Raw genomic sequence first — 24,327 nt, 5'->3', positions numbered from 1 at the left:
TATCCTTGTTGCGCTTGAAGTACCGGTTGATATCCCAGTTGGGATCTCACGTACGTGTAAGACACAGTGTCAGAAATAATCACCTCTCAAAGCAAGCTAAGCGCATTCTTGGATATAGAAACCCGAGTTGGTCCGTCAACGTTTTTTCTATCCCCCCTTTCTTTCAGTTTCGCTCAATTTGGCGGAGGACAACCTTCCTTCGTCGGTGCCAACAATTGCCAAAGGGTCACCGCAGCTCTACCTCACCAGGGCGCGGGACAGGGTAAGAGCTCGCATTCTGCCACGCGGGCACGCAAATGCAGATAAGAGCGGGCTTCATTTTCTCTTATCGTTGACCTGAATGCGCCTTGACCTGAATACTTCCTGTCAGACTGCGCGAGCGCTAGCAGCCCGAAACCGTGTTTACGAGTTTCCACGCTGCCTTTCTGGCATAATTAATCGACAGCGTCAAAGAACCAATCTCGTAAAAGCACCGGCTAGTTTCTGACCAAACTTTGGTCACCACTGGCATTTCCCAGTTAACCTTGTTTACGGTTGGGTTTAGGCGTAGCTGCTGGACCACTGGAGGTTTCGTGTAGCGCAGTCCGTGAATTAGTCAAAAGGTAAGTATAAACCTTCGGCCGCCTGAGCAATGTATAGCAACAAGGTACGTTTCGTCTCTGCTCCTCCTCGCGCACCGAGCCACTTTCAACAGGTGTATATTAACGTGTAATTCCCGCAGTGTGTCTATGTCGAATGGCTCGACGTATTTAGTGTCGGTAAACAGACGTTGTAGATGGGGCTAACGAGACTGATAAATTAAAGGAAGTAATTTAGGGTAGCGAGAAATCCGTCGAAGAGTTTGCAATATATATATATATATATATATATATATATATATATATATATATATATATATATATATATATATATATATATATTGTTCACTCCTTTTGGTATGACTAATAAAAATCGGGACCCTCGGTTTCCCTTCTTCTCGTTCATATATATATGTATATATATATATATATATGTATATATATATATATATATATATATATATATATATATATATATATATATATATATATATATATATATATATATATATATATATATAGCACTCATAATAAAACCTGCGATGCTACAGAACGCTTTTTACGAAATCCGTAGCTGCGCACTTAATTTTGCCATATTCTTACTACGGCTCTATCTTAAACGCACATAAATGTGTATGACAATGGATTACCGAGGCTTTAGTCACAAGTTCTGTACAGAATGTATCTGCAACTTAACTTCTACCACCGTTACGGCATACCGGAGGTGAACCACATCGCCAGGCAGGCGGTCATCGTCCCTCTTAGCCTTGCGGTGATCTCGTTCAAGACACACATCATAATCGCTGTGAAGTTAACGCCCCTCGAATGTAGTATCCGGTGTGCTAATTTTCTGACAACAAACTTATACGAGAGTCGTTTATTTTTTTCATTTTTTGTACGCAGAGTGTTGAGTAGAGAGAAGGTAGGGTACTTTGCTTCATCACAGCGGTCCCACTTGTGTAGCAAACCTAATAGCGTTGAGAATTATTTATTTATTTATTTATTTATTTATTTATTTATTTATTTATTTATTGTACCCTCAAGGCCCCAAGGTATTACAGAAGGGAGTGCGAAAGCGGGAAGCATAACGATGAAATACGAAAAATAAACAATGCAGCATATTAATAATGCCTAATTATGCAGTACTATGTAATATCTTGCCGAATCTTTGCAAGTGCGGCACATAACGTAAACAATGGGGATTTCGATTAGCACTTTCTCCGTTGTCATGTCTCGCAGTTCTTCTTCGTTAACAACGCCAAGGTGATTCGGCGGAGGGAGCTCACGTTCGAGCAGTACAAGCAGAAGCTGTACGTGATTGACGACGTGCTCGAGGCGTTCATTCCGACCAGCGGTGTTACGCCGAACGCCTTCGAGTTCCTCAACCAGCCATCAATCTACAACATCAACCAGAGGCTGGTGTGAGTATTTTTAGCTTGTATTTTTACTTTCTCCTTGTGGGTGACACTGTAGTACGCATGCTGTGAGCTCACCAGCACTAGTGTGAGCTTAAATGAGGCACCGTTGTTTGCGAAGTGCTTGAGACGGAGAAGCATCCCGATTACTAAAAGGAAGTGCCACATAGATTTTGCTCCAGCAGTCAATTCAACAGTAGCGAGAAAATTAGGAATGGCATGCGAAGGTTGCGGGTTCGGTTCCCCCCTGCGGCAAGTTGTTCTTTCATCCACTTTAATTTCCATTAATTTATCGTTTCTTTATTTCAGTTATTAAAGTACAAGTAATTTCCCCTATGTTGTCCTTGGTGTCAGTGTTTGTTGGCTTCTTCTGATATGACTAATAAAAATCGGGCACCTCGGTTAACCCCCTTTCTTCTCGTTGATTGACGAAATGAGTAAGATGTGGGCTCCACCTATAGCCAGATGAATAGAAAGAGAACAGGTTTTTTCTTGATTAGTGACTAGTCTATAGGATAGCCGGTTGTAATGTAGCGCACCATTCCGTCTTTATTATCCCCCTTAATACATAACGAAAGGTGGAGTGTGGGACATGCCCCACTAATGCAGAGACTAACAGCAATATCTATCAAGGCTTCCGCCCTGGAAACAACCAAGGACTACGGGGCGCATTCAGTAACAGTGTCGATTGCTTCTCTTAGAGTTGTCATCCTGGTCCGAGATCTTCCCGTACTCTGGTGGGAACGTTCAGCAGACCATTAATAGTGTGTACAAGTTGATCTAACGAGAAATTTCTGCTTGCACATGTGGCTTAGAAAACAGCTTTCGGCGGCCGCGTCTTCGCAGTCACGTGCTTGCGCAGCTTTGTGGTAAGCACAACTCTGTCGCCGGGGTCTGCGCAGGTTCTTTCACTCACGCGTCCAGATGGCGTACGAACAGAGCCTCTTCACAGAGGACGGCATGCACACGTTCTTTGTGCCTGTGGACGACGCGGACCCGGCCAAGCGCACCCGCGTCGAGATTGACAAATACGTGAGTCTTGCCCTCTGTTTACGTCATTTTTTTTTACTTGAGCCGTAAGATCCACAATGTAGCAGAATGATACGCGCTACAGATTTGGAAAGGCTGAAAGCAACACTGTCGCGAACTCACTGTCAAAAAGACAGACTGAAAGCAGTTTCTCAGTCTTTGTTCTGTCGACTTCGTTTGTATTTGTTCCGTTTCAATTCTAACTGTGGGTTATTTTGCTTTCGCGTTTACCGTTACACGTCTGTTTGTTTTCTATAGTACCACACTGTGAAGCAGTTAGGCCAAGAAAATTGGTCTCCTGACTGTTTCACTGTCATCTTCTAAAAACAATGAAAGAAAAAGACAGGCGGCACTGCACTCAAGCGCTGCCTTCAGAAAAGTTGCTACATGAGCGCGTAGCGATTGCGTACTGGCATGGAAGTTTTCGTTCGAGAGGCCAACATTTCGAAAAAGCGCGGCTGAAGCCGCACGTACTCGTCGCGGTTGGTTCGTGTTCCCCGTCGCAATGTTCTCGCCGATCGTTCTCACCAGGTGGTTCGCGGCCACGTGATCAAGAACCGCCGGCTCTTCACGCGCACAATGGGCAATGAGACGTACGAGTCAGCCGCGTGGGAAGAGAACGCCGTCAAGGTCGAGCTGTCACTCGCCAACCAGTCGGATTCGGCCGGTGCCGAGTACACGTGTGAGTTCGTTCTCCCTTCTCCGCTCACCCCTATCACGTAAGACTGGCAGCGAAAGGCAAGAACGACTTACATGTTGTCGCAGTCACTGCCTAACGCGATATGTGATGGTTTGATGATCGTATTTGATGATTGAATTTGATGATTGTATACTTGATATTGTTCAATGTTGTTTACCCTGTCCGAATTGCATTGTGAAAAAATAAAATTTTGTTGGACCCAAACTAGCCTAGGACCATGTGGATACCCAGTGTGTACAAGCTTTGTTGCAAATGAAATAAATAAAAGTCAGACAATCGATAGATCGATCGATCGATAATGGCGACACGTATTCCACACTTCCTTATCGAAACAAACTCAGTCATCGCATAAAATGTGTGTGGCAATAGTATATACTTTGGAAACAAAATGTACACAGGAGGATTTTTGAAAATGCTGTGTAAGTTATAGCACATTTTTTAGGGATATATTTCGACAAGCTCTAAACAAGTTTGTCCGGGCACCAGGAAGTTAGTTGTTTAGTTGGTGCTTGCCACCTTATGGACGTAATGAACTTGGCTTGACATGGCGGGTTAGTTTGCTATAATTTATGATAGAATGTGTAGGCGCTACTGAACGAGGACGTATACATACAGAAAAGAAGAGGCACACAGAAACGGCGCTACTTTCAACTATAGAGTTCTTTTCGCACGCATCAATAAGTATATACCGAACGAGCGGAAACAAAAGAGACAAAAAAGAACATTCAGTGGTGCATATCGAAGAACTGCACACGTCTCTAAGGCATGGACAAAATATACACTGCAATATTTACGGCGATAAACCGAGGAATTGCATCTCTTTTTCTGAACACTGAAGGCTTGCTTACGCACTTTTCTTCTAAATTCACAATTTCATCGGGCCCGCGACGCGGCAGAGGGGCATGGCCTCTCTGTCCCGACGTGGGAGCGGCCCGCTGTGCACTAATCGCGCGCGCCGACGGACCTCAAGAAAGTTATGCATTCATCCATCCATCCATGGGCTTCCACAATTTCTCTTGTCATCCTACTTCAAGCCTTATATAAAACAGAAGTACTTTCAAACATGGGATTGCAGCCGCAATTTCGGCAATCAATGCCCAAATGGCCCGGAATTACTGTAGTGTAGTTAAATCAAATTAAAGTTTGGGGTTTTACGTGCCAAAATGACGATCAGATTATGAGGCACGCCGTAGTGGGGGGCCCCGGAAATTTGGACCACCTGGGGTTCTTTACGTGCACCTATATCTAAGTACACGGGTGTTCGCGCATTTTGCCCCCATCGAAATTATTTAGCCGCTGTGGCGGGAATTCGATCCCTTGATCGCGTGCTTAGCAGCCCAATACCGCAGTCACTAGGCAACCACGGAGGGTGTGTAGTCAGTGATGTTTATTTAGTCCGTGATTGGTGCATCTGCCTGTTTGACCGACATACGTTTTTCGCGCGAAAGCAGAATGGCATAGACAACGTTATGAATGCAGGTTACAAAATATTTGCTATGTTGAGTAGAACCTGCGTTCGTCGTGTTATTTTCTGAATTAACCTGTTTGCATAGCTTCTGTGGCCTCACAGGGGCATGAAAAAAGAAACCCGCGTCCGCTCCTGACTTTCGGGCCATTATTTTAAAATCATGTGAAATACAATGAATGTACGGCACTACAGCAACTTTCTTTGCTCTAGCAGTGCTACTGCTTCCCCTTGACGCGTTTTTATACTTCCTGTTCAAGCGCTCCGCGACCGAGGTGAGTAGACGCAACCGGTAACCAGATTCTGTCAGGCTCTTGGCTTGATCCCTGAAACTGGTTTCCACCTTGGGTCACGTGACTTTGTGAGATAATTATGAACCAAGATGTTACTATAGCGCGCTTGACGAGATTTAGATGAGCGGAAGGAAATGGTATAGGACTGGCTTATTGCCTCTCGGATGGTAGCTGCAGCAGACTTTTTGAGGTGAAAAGTACAATTGTACTGTTCTCGGTTTAATTCCTCGTTTTATCGTTGTAACTATTGCAGTGTATGCTTTGATCATGCCTTAGACACGTGTACGGTTCTTCGATGTGCACCACTGAATGTACTTTTTTTGTCTCTTTTGTTTGCCTTCGATCGCTACGTATTTATCGGTTCGTGCGAAAATAAATGCATAGTTCAAAGTAGCGCCGTCTATGTGTGTCTCTTTCTTTCTACGTCCTCGTTCCGTCGCGCTTACACATTCTATCATGGCATAATGCAGTGCAAAGCACTGTAGCCATGCGCCTGTTTGGGATCTTTCCTGAGGCGCTTGTTGGTCCGCATAATGAAGTGGTTGCCCCGTTCTGGCCGAAGTGTTTGCGCAGAGCAACACCATGTCGACCGAGCCGCAGCGCCAGAAGGGTGTGGTCTTGTCGAAGATCGTCAAGCCAAACATCCCTGTCAAGAATGGCGTCGTCCACTTGATCGAGAAGCCGCTCATGGTTGTCGACACCTCCATCAAGGACTTCTTCCACCGGGAGCGGCACGGACGCCTCGAGTGAGTTTTCACCTTTTGGGTGGGGCATACAGGACATCGTCGGCTACTGTATATTTCGGTACATTATATTCACAGTTCACACAGTTGCGCGATGTGGTTACGAAGCCAATCTCCTCTTGCAGTTGCATTTTTTCGACAGACTACGTTACGGCAGAGTCAAAGTGGCGAGATAGCCCCGTCTAGGTGGAACACGTTCCGCATTTAATAATGTAATCCCGTTGATCCGACGGTGTGTGCTCTGTTCCGTTTCCATACACATGCCGTCGCCAAGTTGGACCACGAAGCCTGGAACCTAAAGGATGCGTCTGCTGCCGCGATGCGCGAATACTGGTTACTCATAATTATTTCCGAATACTCCTGATAACAAGGTGAGGCAATGCCATATAAAACAGGTGCTTTAAGAAAATTCTCCAGTTTTGTCTGCACATCGGGAAACGGTATCGCGACAACGTGTCTACCACCAGACAAGAGATTAACGAATGGCTGCAGGAGCCAGGTGCGTGATTAGAGTAAAAAGGTGTAATCAAAGTGACGTGTGGCGTGATGTTTGGCCACATCTGACATAAACGTTAAACTTGCTCGCGAGCAGTCGAATGCACGCCAAAATTGTTTTCTACCGAGTCATACAATCGAGGATACCCAGAGAAGTGACTTTAACGCTCTGCTGCTAAACACGAAATTCCGGGTGGAATTCCGGGCCTCGGCGGTCGCATACGGACGGGGGTGGAATGTAAAACGCTCATGCTTTGGGGGAACGTTAATCGAGTCCAGATGACTGACATTTACCGGAGCTCGCCATTAAGACGCCTTGGTCTCATGGCCCACGAGTTCTTTCGAGATGTTGAACGGCGCGATTTAATTTTTGATCCTGCTGCCGAGTCAAATGTCGCTTATTTTTTTCGAGGTGGCGGCGTCCTCGTCTCAACGGAACGGTGATCCGAAAACGCACACGCGCACGTACGTAGCTTAGTGAAATGGCGGTGATCGATGTTAGCCGATGATCCGAAGTTTACATCCAACTTTTGTTCAACTTCGTACTCCGTTTTAATAATCCTGAGGAACACATGCGCCTGACTGCAACTGCCCCTTAGATGCCTGCACGATTGCCCACTCGATTAGTTCACCGCCGCGAGAGTAGGCGGCAGGCGCGTGTTCCGCCTGACGCAGAGCCCTCTCTCCGCCGCATAGAGCGAACGGTAGCGCACTCCTCATATCAGGCAAGCGACGGTCGAGATAGAGGGATAAGTGCGTCCGATATAAAATACCTCACTTGCACTCCCTTGCAATACAAATAGATTCTTTTTTTCGTGCACACGTGCTCGAAACGTAATGATAATAGCCTCGAAGTGTGTATATAGCTACGTCGAACGAACGTGCGAACAATCCGATTTGTCGGTCTAATGATACGACGCAATGGCGCATCCGTAGGGAGAACGCCCGTCCATAACCGCATTGCGCGAAGATTCACACTACCTTAGGAATACAGTGCGTAAATTACGTACAGAGCTGATTATCATGCACGCATACCTTGCCGTCATAATGTGTGTGAGCTGGAATCCGGCATCGACAGTGGAGAGAAGTGCGTGCCGTGGCGCACTTGGACGGCACTCTGTCATGCTGGCGCGGCGAAGGGCTCGTCGTTCTGATGAAAAATCCGTTTAGAAGTTTCGCTAGGGGCTAGATATGTTATAGGTAAAATGTTAGAGCAGAATGGGCGTAAAGTAACCGGCCTTCAACATTCCAAAATTGACAAAAACAAAGTGACAGAGTCCAGAACGTTTTGAGGCAATGGTTACTATTACCAGAGTCCTTCCATGGAATGATGCTATTATACTGATGGAGAAGGAGCATTTCAAGCTAGTGCGGCGCAGCCGCAAGATTTGATGGAGATGTTCAATGCATGCGTATGCTTACCCGATATTTAATTCTTTTGTGTAGCATGTACTATTCTTGAATTTCTGTTTGTGCTGTTTCCATGTATGTTTTCCCATATATTAAAGAAAAAAAAATCTGCGGTGGCGCTAAGGTAACGTCTTACTTACCCTCTGTGGCCCAAGGTTTGATTCTCCGGCAAAACGTTTTTTTTTTCCTAAGTTAAATTTTATTTCTTTTTCTCTGGCTTCTTTTTCAGCAACGTCTCTGACATGGCCAAAGTATTTTCGCCATCTATATCTGATAACGTCAAATGGCAGCAAGCAGCGCGTCCTCACTGCGGCGCGGCATCCCGATCTAACGTCGGGTCATACGTACCAGTGGGATCGTTGCTTTGTTTCTACAATACCTTTCTTCCGGTGCTTTTACGCGTGCCGTGTAGCGCATGTAAGGACGGCGCAATAAGCTAACCGCGTTCCCCGACGGTCCGGCGAGTGCGCCAGTCCGGCAGCAGCGATGACGCACTGTTTCGTCTGGTCCCGCCTTGTCAAGTGTGATTGACGAAAAGGTTTTCGCCACGCCGCCAGGCAAACTGCCGCAGACAAAAAGAAAGGAAACCAATCAACAAGAAATTTAGTGAACTGGTATTCCAGCCAAGGTACCTAGCGTAGCAGTCGGAGATTTTACCACAACGCTATAACAAAGCGGCCGGCTTGCAATAGTTTCTGAACTTGTAATATTAACCACTGACGGCAAACTGTTCAGCTTCCTGCCGAATTTGTTTTCTTGATTGTGGTATTTCTAAACTAATTATTGGGCTCTTTACGTACGTTGTACACTAATCTTTAATCTATAACGTACTGAATACAAACATAGACTGGATTTTTGGCAAGATAAGCGAGCCTTCAGCCAGCGTTCATTACCTTCGAAGTGAGCTACTGAACTATTCTTCATCACGTTTGCGCAGAACCTAATCTGTACAGTATTCAGTACTTTAAACAAATGAAACAGCATCAAAGTAGAAGTTTGTACACACGGACACAGCCGAAACTGCCTGTAAGCTGATGTAGACAACGACGTCTTATACGACGCTGTTACTTATGCTACCAATTTTCAGGTTTTCACTAGTGGTCTGCGTAGTGGTATGATTAAAGCAATCTTTTGAATAAGTGTCACGAGATAACTACTTTCAGCGACAAAGTGGACGGTACGACAAAGGTCATTCGCGCGTTTTCGCGAACGAAAAGTGAATGCGACTTGAAGGGTGGTCAGCAGAACTAACTATTTGGAGAAAAGTTGCACTTCTCTGCTTTCGTTAGTGAACGACTCTGTTAATTTCTAGATTGAACTTTCGCCTTCGGCATCTTCGTGATTACGAAATGGGGCAACATGCACGGATTTCCACCAATCGCTTAAGTGGATCGATAGCGGAGCGTAATTGCATCCTTGCTCTTTTTGCGATAAGCGCACTTTGTCATAGTATGGCGTTGAGGGCCACCGAATGGTATGCCTTTTTCGGGCTGTGAGAGTGCTGCATCAACCTTATGGAAGCAGATACAGCAGTTGCTACGGCAGGGATCAGCGCTGTCTGCACCGAAGGCAGGCTGCACCACGACACACACACACAGAATAAGCGCTGGCGTGAGGCAAACATCTGTTCAGCTGTCTGACGTGCTTTTGCCCGAGGTATCCTAACGTGAAACGTACTGCAATAAGAACATCGCCGGATCCGTCTAACGCACTCGTAAAAAAAGCTTTAGTAAGAGGTAGGATGTACCATTAGTCAAAGCCAAATAGTCTAATCATTCGCATTTCATCGATCATCAGCGAACCTTAGCTATAGTAGAGTCGCATGGTTAATCTAATTTGTCAGAAACTGGGTTCATTCCGAATGGTTATAACATATCGCGCTGTAATTTGTGCCTCTAGTTCCATGGCGCGTGAGCAAGGTCTTGCTTTTCGTTTTTCTTGGGCCAGTTTATCGCGGTTACTCCCTTTGCATTCCGACCGCGCTTCTTGCAAACATTCCACTAAACGTGCCAGTGAAAGCCGCAATACGATCCAGCTGTTCGACTAAAGATGGTTGAACACATGGAAACACGAGAACAAAAGAAGGCACATTGGACGTGCAGGAGCTGTACCTGTGCCTTTTGCTGCCGTTTTTGTGTTTTTTTTTTGTTTCTATGGCTTTCTTGTGTAGTTTTGTTGGAACGGTAAATGCCGCCAACCAATGAATTTGAGAAAGAAAATACATACACAAAAGAGAAGGGAAACGCAGTCGAGGACGGCAAAACACTAGGTGTGGTCATGAAATTAAGAAATTCGCAGGCGCAAATTGGAATCGGTTGGTGCAGCACAGGGGTAAGTGGAGATCGGATGCAGAGGTCTTCGTCCTGCGTGCAGTGAATTTAAATTGGTTGATGATGATGATGATGATGATGATGATGATGATGACACAAAGATCAAAGGAAATGTCATCGCCAATTAAGATATTCTGACAGCTTTAACGGCTGTAAAGCTTTTAGTGAAATGATGTGTATAAAAGCCCCAAAGAATCCGTCTGGACGCTCAACACGAAAGAAGAAGCTTGTAGAGCAGTTGAGGCCCCCATCAGGCTAAGTCGATCAAGCGTTTACCTTGAAATTACGGAGACGTTGATTTGACCATAGTTGAAATTGATGTGGCGCTTATTATTTTAGTAACAGTGAATAGCTTGCAACGCGTCGACGCTGCAGTCACTGGTACAATCCGCTCCGACATGCAACGTGTCAACCTTTGTAGTCCCTGGAAGGGGGCATGGAAGTGGAGGCGGGGAGTCTACATAGCAATTCTATGCCAGCCACTCTATGTGTCGTCGCCTTATGTTGCTAATGCTGAAGTTCCTGCCGACTGTAGAGTATCGAGGTGAATTTTCGTTATATTTGTACAGGCGGGACTGACGTTTCGCGAGAAGATTGGACCAAGCAGCACAGCCTCTGTCACCGACGCTTAGAGAGCGGAAACGGTGCCTGCCGCCATGAACAAAAGGTCCCAGCGTTTCGAGGTTGAGTGAACGCATCTGTTGATTGCCAAACATTCGCCTCCGTGTAGGGCATGTCCGTCTTTTCATTGACTTTCGTGTCGCCAATGCCACCCTTCCACAATGACATCCTTGACAAGAGCGGTGAGCGTAACCGTTGAACCGTTCACATTGATCTCGAGCGTCTTTATCACCCTCGTGCACGTGCACGTAATATTTAGTCGCGGTTTAAGACAGCTACTAAAATGCATTAAAATAATTAACAGGAGCGGGCTGTTTACCTGCGTGGCTTTTCTTTCTGCCAGAGACTTCATGCGACTGGTGGACTACTCGCCGGATTTCCTGATGGATCTGGATGGAAACCAGCCCAAGACCGTGTTCGCGCCCACCAACGAGGCACTGAAAGTGATCCCGGCTAGCGTGCTGGACACACTGAAGGCTAACACGTCTGGACTCACACAGGTACGTTAGGCTGAACGCTCCCCCCTCTTCAGCTTATCGAGAGATGGGCTCCTGAAGTTAGGCTCGACGGAGCGTATACCATGGCCGTGCACATAGGAAGATTGCTAGTCAGTTGTCAGTGTTCGTGTGCCGGGTTCTCGACTAAACGCTGAACGCTCTCCGAAAACGAAAGGCTTTGATCGGTGCAAGTGAGCTGCTACACTCCGCAACAGCGACTATTATTAAAATGTTCGTACATATCAACAAGAAACTTATAGGGACACTAAAGGTTAATATTAAGTCAACGTGGACTGTTGAAATACCATCCCAAAAACCTCGAAACGCTTGTTTCATGCGAAGAAGAGACTTATTTCAATAGAAAATGCGTTCTGAAGCGTCCGCGTACCTCTAGCGCAATTCAAATCGCCCGCCCTCCGATCGAGGAGTGGTGACCTCATGGTCTCATAGTGACGTTGCGCCGTCGGTGAGTAAAATGGCGCCCGCAGACGGCACTATATACGGCTTTTCTGCGCAAAACACAAACGCGTGGCCAGAAACAGAGCCAAGACAGAGCCGACAGCATCGCGAAAGCGGAACTATGGCTGCTAGGGGAAGGGAAAGCGCGTGACGATAAGCTGGTACTTTACTTTATGACGCCAACTTTGACGCTCGTTGCAATAGACGACCCTGACAACGACACATTGGCTCGCAATGCTAGGCTCGACTTCAGCGATTTAAGCACTGATGAACGTGACTTGCTGCTTAGGGCTCGCGCTGTCGGCGTCGTTGCGTACTACTACGACGGCAACTGTATGTCATGGCTGTACATATTCGCACATTTGTAGCTTTTCCTTCGTGAAAACGAAAGACCGCACTCACCGCCCCGTCTTCGACCTGCAGTTGTTCTTGCGCTTCGAAGAATGCAGGCAAGACCGACGGAACCGCGCTGCGGGAACGCATTGCTTTGAAAGACGCTTCACACGACTTCAGTAAGTCGGCGTTGAACTCATAATCCTCTCGACGAAAGTGAAGCGAGCACACTATGCGATTTTTCGGCTATTTTCCAACGCGCTGTGGCAGACGTACGGCACTTAGCCACTTCGAGCGGAGAGGTTCACTCGTTGGGACAGTGATAAGTAACGTTGGATTCGCCGCTGCAACTGCCCTTGGCCAAGTTCAGCGGACCGTTCGTGCATCCCACGAAATCACATGGACGTGGCATTCTCGCTGCTTGTTCCAAATGCAAGTTTCGCGAGCCAGCAGAAGCAGCGTAGAACAACGCGATAGCGAAACAACTGAAACTCCAAAGCGCGCGCGGCGCAGAGTCGAGCGCGCAGAGTCGAGCGAAAACGAAACCTTTCGACCACTCATATTACTGAAGGGTAACGTCAAAATGTTTTTTCTTAGAATCAAACAGAAGTAGACAAGTAGCATTTTCTTACGTCTGATAACCTAATGAAATTATCTTTTTAAAACGATTAGTTGAGCACTAGTGACATAAATTAGGATGAGGAGTGACTTCGTCATCGGGCTAGTACCGGAATGTCGCTGGGGGGGTCTCAAATCGTGTCATGCATTTACCTCAATTTCTCGGTTACTAAAGCTCTGTTCGGGATTATATTGATGCCTTAGACGTTCTAGAGCATTGCTTTATCACTTTAACTCGACTTCACAGTAACCTTTACAGTAACCTTCACAGTAACCTTCACAGTAACCTTTAGCGTCCCTTTAATGCAGGCGTAGAGCGAAAGTTTTCTGTTGTGTTTCTCAATCTAGCTTTCTTTTTTGCTGTATTCCGTAATCAAGTGTAATACTGCTTGAGAACACTGCGCTGTTCGGATAATAATAAAAAATGGTACGACCGGGTTAACAACACTCCCAGTGATAACGCCTTGGTTGCGATACCAGCTTGAACAAACGCGTTTGGTGCTCTCGACGGTGCGTACGATGACTGACACATTTCCGGCATAGAGATCTGCTTTTCAGACGCGAACGCGTAGGTGCTATCTAATGATCTCCCGAGGCATAACATGCTGTTCACCGTGTGTTGTAAACGGAAATGATAGGGAGTAATGGAAGGTGGAGTACTACTTGAACATATACAAAACTTGATAAAATACGCGGGCTGGTTTAACCCGTGGATATCATTAGAATTTGCTTTTAATGAAGACTCCGTGAAACAAAAGAAGCTGTCTATTCTTTTTTTTTTTCTTTAAAGGGAATCACATACCCTGAGATAAGAGCTTTCTTCCGTGGAACCATACAATCTGGAGAACGCCCTCTGCGAGTGATCCTGCAGCGCCTCGGTCGTGCTGGGTCATTGGCTTGCCTGTGAGATACATATTTATAGTCGAGGCGGGCAAGTCGCAATGCAGAAGATATTACGCACATGCCGAAGCTTCATTCCTTGCATATTTCTCATCATTCTATTTTCTTTCGCGTCACGATGACATGACAATCTGTGCGTAAGTAATGCGAATAACCGTGCCTTCATGTTTGATGCACATGGTCTCTATCAGTCTCTTCTAGCATTTACCGTACGCTGTTCCATACTGGGCCTTTTTCTTGCCTTCATTTTTGCTTGCTTGCATTCCTGTGAGCATCCCTTTTATTTATCCAATTCTCGTTAACGTTGCACGTTTCACTCCATGCCAACTGGCTTTTTTTATGCGCCGTGAACAACTTTTCATTCGTCGGCTCTACACGTAGTGTTTTTCGTCAAATCTGAAGTTTAGGGATAGCTCGGAGTCATTGATTTTTGTGTAATGAAAACGGCGGATGTGCGCTGCGATCGACGCGCATGACACGCGCGCTACGTAGTCTTTTTCGCGCCCTCCCTGTGCAGGCACGCGCCTTGACAGCAGTGGGCCCGCGTCATCCCAGAAACCTTCGGTCCCGTGTTCTAGCAAGGCATGTCGTTGGGCTTATTGGTTCGTGATACGCAGTATGGTGAAAGAGCGCAAGAAAGACGCGGACGTGTACCAGTCTATTGTGCCGAAGAAAAAAAAAAGCTTGTTTTCAACTTAGCTCAACGTAGGAGCCGCACTTTTATATGTTCTCGAGTAAAAGAAACCACCATCGTGCGTCAAGGAGGCATAGTTATACATTTTCACGTATTAGTTGGTGAAGTCGATATGTGCATTTGTGATTATCTGCAGATTACAATTGCTAACTTTTCAGGGTTATGTTTCGGCACGCAACTGTGTCTCTCCTTTGCCTTTCTTGTCCGTTCTATTTCTGTTGTGAAAACCGCAAGTTTGTCGGGGTCGCTGTTTGTAGACAGTAAAATAGCAACGTCCTTTTCTCTCGCGTCTTATGGGCCCATTTCTCGCAGCTCCTCCGGTTGCACATGATCAAGAACGAGGCGGTGGCGTCTGACGAGGTGCTGGACGCGGGCCGCGCTGGAATCTTTGAGCGGGAGTCTGCCAGCAGCCGGCGGATGCTCTACATGCGCGTCGTCGAGGGAGAACACGGACGCAGTGAGTTTCGGCTTTCGATGCAAAGGGCGTGTTCCAAGCGGACATGGCCACCCTCTTGAGGCTCACCCTCATTTGCCATCCCTCTCACGGAATGAGGTGAGGGTGAAGTGAGGATCGCACTCAGAAAGCTTGTGTAGGCAAGAATGAGGGAGGGCGGACATCGTGATGTGAGGCCGATGATGGGCGACTTCTACAAAGTGAGGTTAAACGAGGAGGGCGCTATTCAAGCAACGACGAGGGGTACGGCGAGCACCTTATTGTCGTTTCGGTTTTAATGCGTAAGAATTTGAGGGCTACTTCCCTCAGAGATCTGTCCGTTTCTGGTGCGTGTGCAGCGCAAAATCTTTGGTTATAGAATGAACTCGGTGATTTACCGCTGCTTTGCGCTGCGAGTAATATTTGTATCAATGCTCGTTCCGCCTGTCATGTAATGGGGAGAATTGACGACGATGGTGGATTTCGCTGCCTGGCCTCTTCGCTCGTTTCGCTGCGTTCTTGCGCTCCGTTACTTCGTCTGCGTTGTACTGACGTGGACGGCCACATATCGCTACTGCCGAGGTTCCGGGCGCCGACGGTGCAGATGCTTCTGACACCATAGCGATACGAGCGAGCAAGCGCGAGCCAGCGCCACAAGCGCGTCGTGGCACACTACAGTCACATCTTCCATGTGGGCTTACAATAAGCCACGTAGTGCTTTTATTAGGCTCGCACTCCTCAGCGCTAAAACATGGGGAAGTATTTGTTGTTACTTTTTTTAGCTTAATTGTGTTAATTAATTATTAATGTCCTATACATCCGTTAGGCCAGTCATCGACGACGCAAATGCTCAATAAACAAAGATTAACGTTCAGCACGTTCAGTAAATTGGTATCTTACATGTCCATGCAGACTCTTCGCCACGGATATTGAGAATTCTTGTCTGTTTCAATGAATACGAACCGAGTTGCGATCCGGCGGTAGTTTTAAGACGCAGTGCCACTGTTTTTTTTTTTTAAGTTATAAAGCTGCTTGAAGCGTCAGTGTTGGTACGTTTCGGTCGAAGATATGGTGTTGCAGTCCAGGTTGGCAGACAAAAGTAGCTCTTACTTGTAGTAAGGGGTTAAATAGCTTCTACTTTGCTTTAGTTGGAGAAAGAAGACGTTGCCTGCATTCTTCCACGGGTTGACGCTAGGACAATAGAGTATTTATTCTTATATTGTCGCCGTTTCTCACTTATAACAAAAATGTTTCAGACGCCACGTTTCCTAAAGTTGGCTTTAACTTTTCCATTCCTGACATTCCTTATCCGGCAACATCGTCCATCAGACATTGTCACAAGGATATCTGCTCAGCCGTCAATGAACTTATGTTTGTTTCAAGGCCTGCTAAATTCTTAGCACATTATGTTACTTTGCACATCATTCAATATTTTTTGTCAAATGATTCATTTACTTTCAAGGCAGGACTAAATGTCATTTTCTAATTCCATACGAATCTTGGCTAATCTTGGCCATTTTTACAAACCGTCATCTTTAGAAGGGTATCGAAAGCGCAGTGCAGGTTGACCGTTACCATTATGACGCATGGCGTACTCTATGGCGCCCCCTTGCAACGAGGCCGACTTGAGAAAAGACAACAAGATACCACCGATAACGCTGTTACGCCAGAAATATTAGGAAACAAAGGGTATAAGTGACGCGAAGAACGGAAAGAAAGCTTGAAAAAAAAAAAAGAAAGCCGCAGATCCTTGTTCGAGTATATCACAAGGATTTACATCTATATTTATCATTCCAGTGTTCTATTCAGTCGCAAGGATTAATTACACGGGGCAACAGTCGTTGCCTACTCGATTTTTTTTTTCGCTAAAATTGCATTTAAGGTACGCGGAAGGTATGCCAACCTGAAAAGTGACGACGTTTAGCAACTCGCGCAAGGACGTCGGGCTTGCTGAATTGCCCGCTTTGCTCGTGCACTTTCGAGAGTCGACCAGCGTTGCAGCAACGTTAGCGCGCAGCTCGGCGCTCAATAGCGCGGGCGTGACGACGCCGAGAGCAGATCATTGCGGAAGGAGCGATCATCACCCGAGGCGCGGCACGGCCCACCGGTCGCGTGACGCGCCTGCACGAACGTGCGGCCGCACGCGCGGCGTGCGCCTGGAAGCCCGGAGGTTCCTCTCCGCATCGAGCAGCGACGCGAAAAACGCGTTTATCGACGGCGCCTTTGTCAGGATGACGAAACCCATCGCTGCCGGCAAGCGCTCCCGCCGGGGTGTATACGAAAAAGGCGTCGCGCCCGGTCTCTGGAGCCGCGCCGTGTTTGTGGCGCCAGGCGCCGACTCCGTCGCTCTTCGAAGGCCAAATGTTGCACTACAAGATAAGTCGAATAAAATAAAGTGAGGCGATGAGGCGAAGTGATATCACTTCGCGAGAAAGCACAACATCCGAGGCCACTTACTCTCTAGCTGTGCTGCCCTCTGCTGCCGTTAACGGCCCAAAAACTGACGGCTTGTCACGTATGGCGGGCCAACATCGACCCCACACTTCGCAGTCTTTTGAACAGCAGCGCCACGAGCTCTCTATCGCTTTTCTTTAATAGTGGTGTCCCGAATATACGTGACCACTTCGTGCTCGTGCGTTACTCTGTGCAGGCTAAAGATTTCTCGAGAGTTATCGTCATCAGGCAGTTTCGTAACAGGAGACCCTCCAGCGTCCGCGTGCAGAGAAATTAAGTGTAGTCGTGGTTTTTGTCCATCACGCGCCAACATTTTCCGTTTGCGTTTGGGTACGACGCACATGTGAAGGTTGAAAAATGCCATGCGTATTTCAAGCTGATAACGTATTATAACGGTAGCGTTGGTTCTGGAGTGGTCAATGTTAGGGCAAGAACGTTGTCAAATTTGTTTAGAATGCTACAGTTTGAGAAGACTGTTGTTATATTTAACGATTTGCCTTAAAGCCTAACATATTGCACACAGCGAGCACTTCTCCACTCAGTGCTGCCAATTTCGGGAAATTTGCCTATATATAGCGATTTTAAGCCGTGTTTAGTGAAAAGACAACTTGTTCAATTCTAGGGAAATTTCGTGCTGAGACGTTCGAACGGAGAAACTGCTGGCGTGACGGCCGCATTTTGATTTCAGTCGCCGAAAATTACCTTCGCATTAGCAGATGAGCTACAGCTTTTGGTGGTACAGCAATACAGTCAACGCACCTCACCAAGTAAAGGAGAGGCTGTGGATGCGCTGAGCCCACTAACGAAGTACTGCTACTGCGAATTTCCCGTTCGTACGTCTAGCCGGGCTGTCGATGTCTGTACACTCTGAATGAAATATTCACCAGTAACCGGCGAAACAAATGCATCCTGCAGCACCAAACAAACCAGCGCAGGTAAATCTGGGCGTAAGCGGACACATATACCTAGCGCCGAGCACTACAATACTAAACAGTCAACTATGCATGCGTACACTAAAATTTACTGTACACCGCCCATAGGCACAGCAACCTCGGAGAGAGTCCCAGTGGCCATGTGTGTGGGTGAGCTTTGCTTTGGAAGAAAGACATAACTTAGCCGCGTATCTTCGTGCTTCATTACAAATGACGCGTAAACGCGCGTGACTATTGTGGTGCTGCGTCAGTACACGGCGTTACAAAAATTTTGCGCGAAAGTTCGTTTGGCCCGCTGGCAGTGAAGTCGCCGATGCGATGTTTGAACCCGCGAAGTAAGCGAGCGCCGGAGGAGGAAAGCGCCTGGAGGTGGAGAAGAGAATCGCACGCCGGGAAAACTACCGAGGAGCGCTCTGAGGATGGATGGATGTATGCATGCTATGAGAGTCCCCTTTGAAGCGAGGTGGTGGGTTGCGTCATCAGGCTGTTGTTATTATTTTGCCTAATGTCCTACCTCTATGTAAAAAGAAAGAAGAAAAGAAAAGACAGAAAAGTTCACAGCATCAAGCTTTCTTAACCACTATTGGAAACTTTGTTTCCGTACGCCTCAGTTGTTTGTAATCTCCTAAGTTTCTACCACCAAGCTTCCTATCGCCTCTTACTAATTTCTACAGTGGATATGTTTACTTTTTCCCTGCTATCGCTGAACTCAAAGGCTTCAAGGAGGCCAGAGGAGCCTATAAATTAACCGCTGGGCAGATATCTTCACATCTAAGACATGATCCATCGTTTCCCTAGCTTTACCGCTGCAAGCACATGCTTTTTCTTCCTTCCTATCTCTCGCTTTATAGGTGCGTGTTCTAAGGCATCCTGGGCCGGTATTTTGTAGCGATGCCTTTTCCGATTATATGCTTATTCAGGCTTTTCGCGCTTGGCCAGTGGTCAGAGCGATGGTCTGCCCACATTATCAACGGGACCAGGCGGCCGTGTGTGGTGGATGATAAGAATAGCATAGAATGAGGCATAAGACATCGCTACAAAATAGCGGCCCTGATCTCACTCCGAAAAGTAATGAGCTTCCCCTTGAGTTATCATAAATTATTTCTTTCCTGATTTCGTTTATTCCTCTTAAGTACTTACTTATGGCCGGCCTCTTTTCCATTACCGCCACGCACGAGATTATCTCAGTCTCTCTGACGTTCCGCTTGACGTTTTCGTTGCTCTGTTGCTCACCACCACCACCACCACCATCATCATCATCATCATCATGGTTACACCCACTGCAGGGCAAAGGCCTCTCCCATACTTCTCCAACTACCCTGGTCATGTACTAATTGTGGCCATGTTGTCCTTGCAAACTTCTTAATCTCATCCACCCACCTAACTTTCTGCCGCCCCCTGCTGCGCTTCCCTTCCCTTGGAATCCAGTCCGTAACCCTTAATGACCATCGGTTATCTTCCTTCCTCATTATATGTCCTGTCCATGCCCCCCCCCCCCCCATTTCTTTTTCTTGATTTCAACTAAGATGTCATTAATTCGCGTTTCTTCCCTCACCCAATCTGCACTTTTCTTATCCCTTAACGTTGCACCTATCATTCTTCTTTCCATAGCTCCTTGCGTCGTCCTCAATTTAAGTAGAACTCTTTTAGTAAGCCTCAAATTTTCTGTCCCGTACGTGAGTACTGGTAAGACACAGCTGTTACACAGTTGTTGCTCACCATACAGGCCGCATACTTGCTGGTAAGATTCCGAGTTCTTTTCGTCCATTGTGAATAATTTATTTTCCTGTAGAAATATCTGAGCGCTCTCCCAGCTCATTTACTTTCTTCCATATTCCTCAGTCGTTCTTCATAATCAATTTTACTATGAGCTTCCCTCACTTCAAAACTTTTCCAGCGCATATCATCCTGCACAGCTTCATTTGTAGTCTTCCCGCTAGCGCCCAATGTGAGGCGACCCACTGACCTTTGGTTCCCATCGAGTCCTGATTGTACCCCTGATTTAAAGCAAACAACCGCATTTCCAAAAGTAAGTCTTGGAACCATTACACCTTCCCACATACCTCGGAGCACCTCGCACCTATTGTATCCCCATAGCCCTCTGTGTTTGATTATGGCCGCATTTCTCTTCCCTTACGCTATTATCAGTTTTTCCTGTGCCTCCAGATATACATGGCCTCCGTTTATCCATACACCAAGATATTTGTATTCTTTTAGCCGAGGTATTTCGTGACCCTGTATTAACACTGTCTGTTCAGTGTTTTCATTGAATACCATAAAATCCGATTTTTTACGCAAAACTTCAATCCTAAATTTTCAGCTTCTTCACAGATATCAGCCAGACGTTGCGTATAACTTTGCTTGTTAGCAAGCAACACAATGTCGTCCACATAAAGCAAACCTGGAAGCATCTGCTCTACTATGGTGCCCGCCTGTTTGTATGAGAGATTACATCCGATGTTGCTTCCCTCTAGTGCCTCTCCATCCTCACCATGTACATCATAAACAGCAGCGGGGATAAAGGGCACCCCTGCCTCAGTCCCTTGCTGATATTAACTTTCTCGTCGCTCCTCATCCCTTCTCATTCAACGCAAACGGTATTTTCTTGGTAAATCTCTCTGAAAAGCTGTAGACAATCATCACCTAAGCCTTCCCCTTCTAGAATACCCCACAATATGTTGTGGTCTACGTTGTTATATGCTCTTGTAATGTCTAGAAAAACCACATATAATGGTTAACTTTCCGCACCGGATATTTCAATAAACTGAGTAATAACAAATAAGTTATCATCCAGACGCCTACCGATTCCGAAACCATTATGAAGTTCTCCCAGTATGCCATTATTCTCTGTCCACGCTTCGCTTGCAGCTCTCCTTTAATCGCTTGCATTGCTAACGTCTATACTACCGCTGTAATGGTCAACGGTCTATATGAGTGATGGTCTACGGTCTATATGAGTGAATTATATCTTTTCCCCCTTGCGTTTTCTTTATAAATTAAATTCATTCTCCTATGTTGCCAACTGTCCGATATGCATCTACCTTTTGAGCATATTTTACTGCTTTCAACAAAGCTTCCTTACCTCTTGCTCCTAGTTCGTTAATCAGCCTAACGGAAACCTCGTCTATAACCACGTGGCTGTGCGCTTAGGAATTTTCTCTTCGGCTGTCTTCCATTTCAAATTCAGCACCGGCTCCTTTTCCATATGCTGAAGAGAACTTCTTGTTGGTCAAGTTGGTGTCGATTGATTATTCTAACAAGACAGGCTCTGTCCCGCTGTCTTCTATTGTGTGCTGTGTGTTGTTCTTTGGTGCCTTAAAATAGTTTTCCGTCTGGTTCTCATTCATACTCTTCTTTTTCTCTAAAGCTACCTCATCATTGCCTTGGAATGCATCGGCTGTTATTTTTCGGATGTAAATTAACGACGCATCCCCTTCAATTTGTTTCCATGCTCGTCTAGGATATCTTGTAGTGTTCCAGACTTTCTGCCTAATAGTTTGTGAAGGAGTACGTTTACCTAGGTCAATTAACCGCAGGGAACCCTGATCACGGGAAGAAAATTCATAGAAGAATAATAATTGGTTGGATCGCATACGGCAGACATTGTCAGCTCCTGACTGGAAACTTACCATTATCATTGAACAGGAAGGTGTACAATCAGTGCATTTTACCAGTGCTGACATATGGGGCAGAGACTTGGAGACTGACAAAGAAGGTTGAGAACAACTAAAAAACCACGCAAAGAGCGATGGAACGAAGAATGCTAGGCATAACGTCAAGAGACAGATAGAGAGCGGTTTGGATCACAGAGCAAACGGGTATAGCCGATATTCTAATAGACATTAAAGGGAAAAAAATGGAGCTGGGCAGGTCATGTAATGCACAGGTTAGATAACCGGCGGGCGATTAAGGTTACAGAATAGGTACGAAGAGAAGGGAAGCGCAGTCGAGGACGTCATAGTACAAGATGGTGCAATGAAATTAGGAAATGCGCTAGTTGGAATCGGTTGGCACAGGACAGGGGTAATTGGAAATCGCAGGGAGAGGCCTTCGTCCTGCGTGGGCCTAAAATAGGTTGATGATGATGATGAAGTTTATGTGGTTCCAAAATATTCTAGGTGCGGCCTTTATCTTACGTGTTTCTGACAACCAACATTCACTCTGACCTTTTATCTTTGCTTGAACCAATATTTGAACCACGGATTTTTCTGCCCGTATACTTCCCATTTTCTATGTAGTTGAACCTGCGGCGACTGCGCTTTTATGCTTAATAGAATATCGGCTATATCCGTTTGCTCTCTAATCCAAACCGCTCTCTTTCTGTCTCTCAAGGTTATGCCTTATGTTCTTCGTTCCATCGCTCTCTGCGCGGTCCTTAACTTGTTCTCAAGCTTCTCTGTCAGTTTCCATGTCTCTGCCCCATATGTTAGCACCAGTAAACTGTACTGATAGTACACCTTTTTTTTTTTTCAATGATAACGGTAAGCTTCCAGTCAGGAGCTGACAATGTCTGCGGTATGCGATCCAACCCATTTTTATTCTTCTATGAATTTCCTTCTCATGATCAGGGTTCCCTGTGATTAATTGGCCTAGTTACACGTACTCCTTCACAGACTCTGGAGGCTGACTTGCGATCCTGAACTCTCGTTCCGTTGCCCAGTTATTCATCATTATTTTTGTCTTCTGCATATTAATCTTCGACCCCACTCTTGCACTCCTTCTGTTAAAGTCTTCAATCATTTTTTGTAACTTGTCTCCAGTGTTGCTGAATAGAACAACGTCATCGGCAAACCGAAGGTTGCTGAGGTATTCGCCGTCGATCCTTTCTCCTAAGCCTTCCTAGTTTAATAGCTTGAATACTTCTTCCAAGCACGCAGTGAATATCATTGGAGAGATTGTATCTCATTGTCTGGCCCCTTTCTGCATAGGTATCTTCCTACTTTTCTTGTGTAGAATTAAGGTGGCTGTGGAATCTCTGTAGATATTTTCCAAGGTATTTACGTAAGCGGTCTCTACTCATTGATTACGCAATGCCTCTATGACTGCTGGTATTTCTACTGAATTAAATGCCTTGTCGCAAGCTATGAAAGGCATATATAGAGGCTGGTTGTTCTACGCGGATTTCTTGATTACCTGATTATGGCATGGATGTGATCCATTGTAGAGTATCGCTTCCTGAAACCTGCCTGTTCCCTTGGCTGACTAAAGTCTAGTGTTGCTCTTATTCTGTTGGATATTCTATTGGTGAATATTTTATATAATACTGGGAGTAAGCTTATTTATGGGCCTACTATTGTGGGCCTTCAGTTATTTAATGTCTCCCTTTTTGTGGATTAGTACAATCTTTGCATTCTTCCGGTTTTCTGGGATGCTTGCAATCGAGAGACACTTCGTATAGAGAGCCGCAAGTTTCCCAAGCATTATGTTTCCTCCATCTTTGAATAAGTCGGCTGTTGTTCCATCTTCTCCTGGCGCTTTTCCCCGTTTCATGTCTTGCGAGGCCCTTCTGACCTCATCGCTAGATATAGGACGGTTTTCTGTATCCTGTTCATTACTGTTTCGAATGTAGTTCTCCTGAGTCCTCTGGGTACTGTACAGGTCAGTATAGAATTCTTCCGCTTCTTTTACTATATCATCGAGATTGCTGATGATACAACCCTGCTTATCTTTCAGTACATATATCTTGGTTTGTCCTATGCCAAGTTTCTTTCTCACTGATTCAGGGTGCGTCCATTTTTTACGACTTCTTCAGTCTTTCTCACGTTATAATTTCGAATATCACTTATTTTCGCCTTGTTGGTCAGTTTTGAAAGTTCCGGAAATTCTATCTTATCTCTTGAGTTGGACACTTTCATTCTGTGTTGTTTCTTTATTAGGTCCTTTGTTACTTGTGAGAACTTGCCTACTGGTTGCCTTGGTGCCTAGCCT

At 45.9% G+C, this 24,327-nt stretch overlaps 1 protein-coding gene across 1 annotated transcript in view; it reads left to right on the top strand.

The window, feature by feature from the left end:
- Fas1 (fasciclin 1 Fas1 domain-containing) overlaps positions 1 to 24,327 on the top strand; it is an 80,521-nt gene that overhangs the window by 43,975 nt on the left and 12,219 nt on the right. Inside the window, exons 3-9 of the mRNA XM_075691708.1 lie at positions 168 to 262; positions 1,818 to 1,999; positions 2,896 to 3,025; positions 3,554 to 3,704; positions 6,043 to 6,226; positions 11,423 to 11,579; positions 14,893 to 15,037. Coding sequence (XP_075547823.1) covers positions 168 to 262; positions 1,818 to 1,999; positions 2,896 to 3,025; positions 3,554 to 3,704; positions 6,043 to 6,226; positions 11,423 to 11,579; positions 14,893 to 15,037 — 1,044 coding nt within the window. The remainder of the gene's footprint in view (positions 1 to 167; positions 263 to 1,817; positions 2,000 to 2,895; positions 3,026 to 3,553; positions 3,705 to 6,042; positions 6,227 to 11,422; positions 11,580 to 14,892; positions 15,038 to 24,327) is intronic.

The sequence above is a fragment of the Dermacentor variabilis genome, chromosome 5, assembly GCF_050947875.1.
Source record: "Dermacentor variabilis isolate Ectoservices chromosome 5, ASM5094787v1, whole genome shotgun sequence".
Lineage (NCBI taxonomy): Eukaryota > Metazoa > Arthropoda > Arachnida > Ixodida > Ixodidae > Dermacentor > Dermacentor variabilis.
Note: the sequence above shows the minus strand (reverse complement) of the source record. Positions and strands in the feature narration are given on the sequence as shown.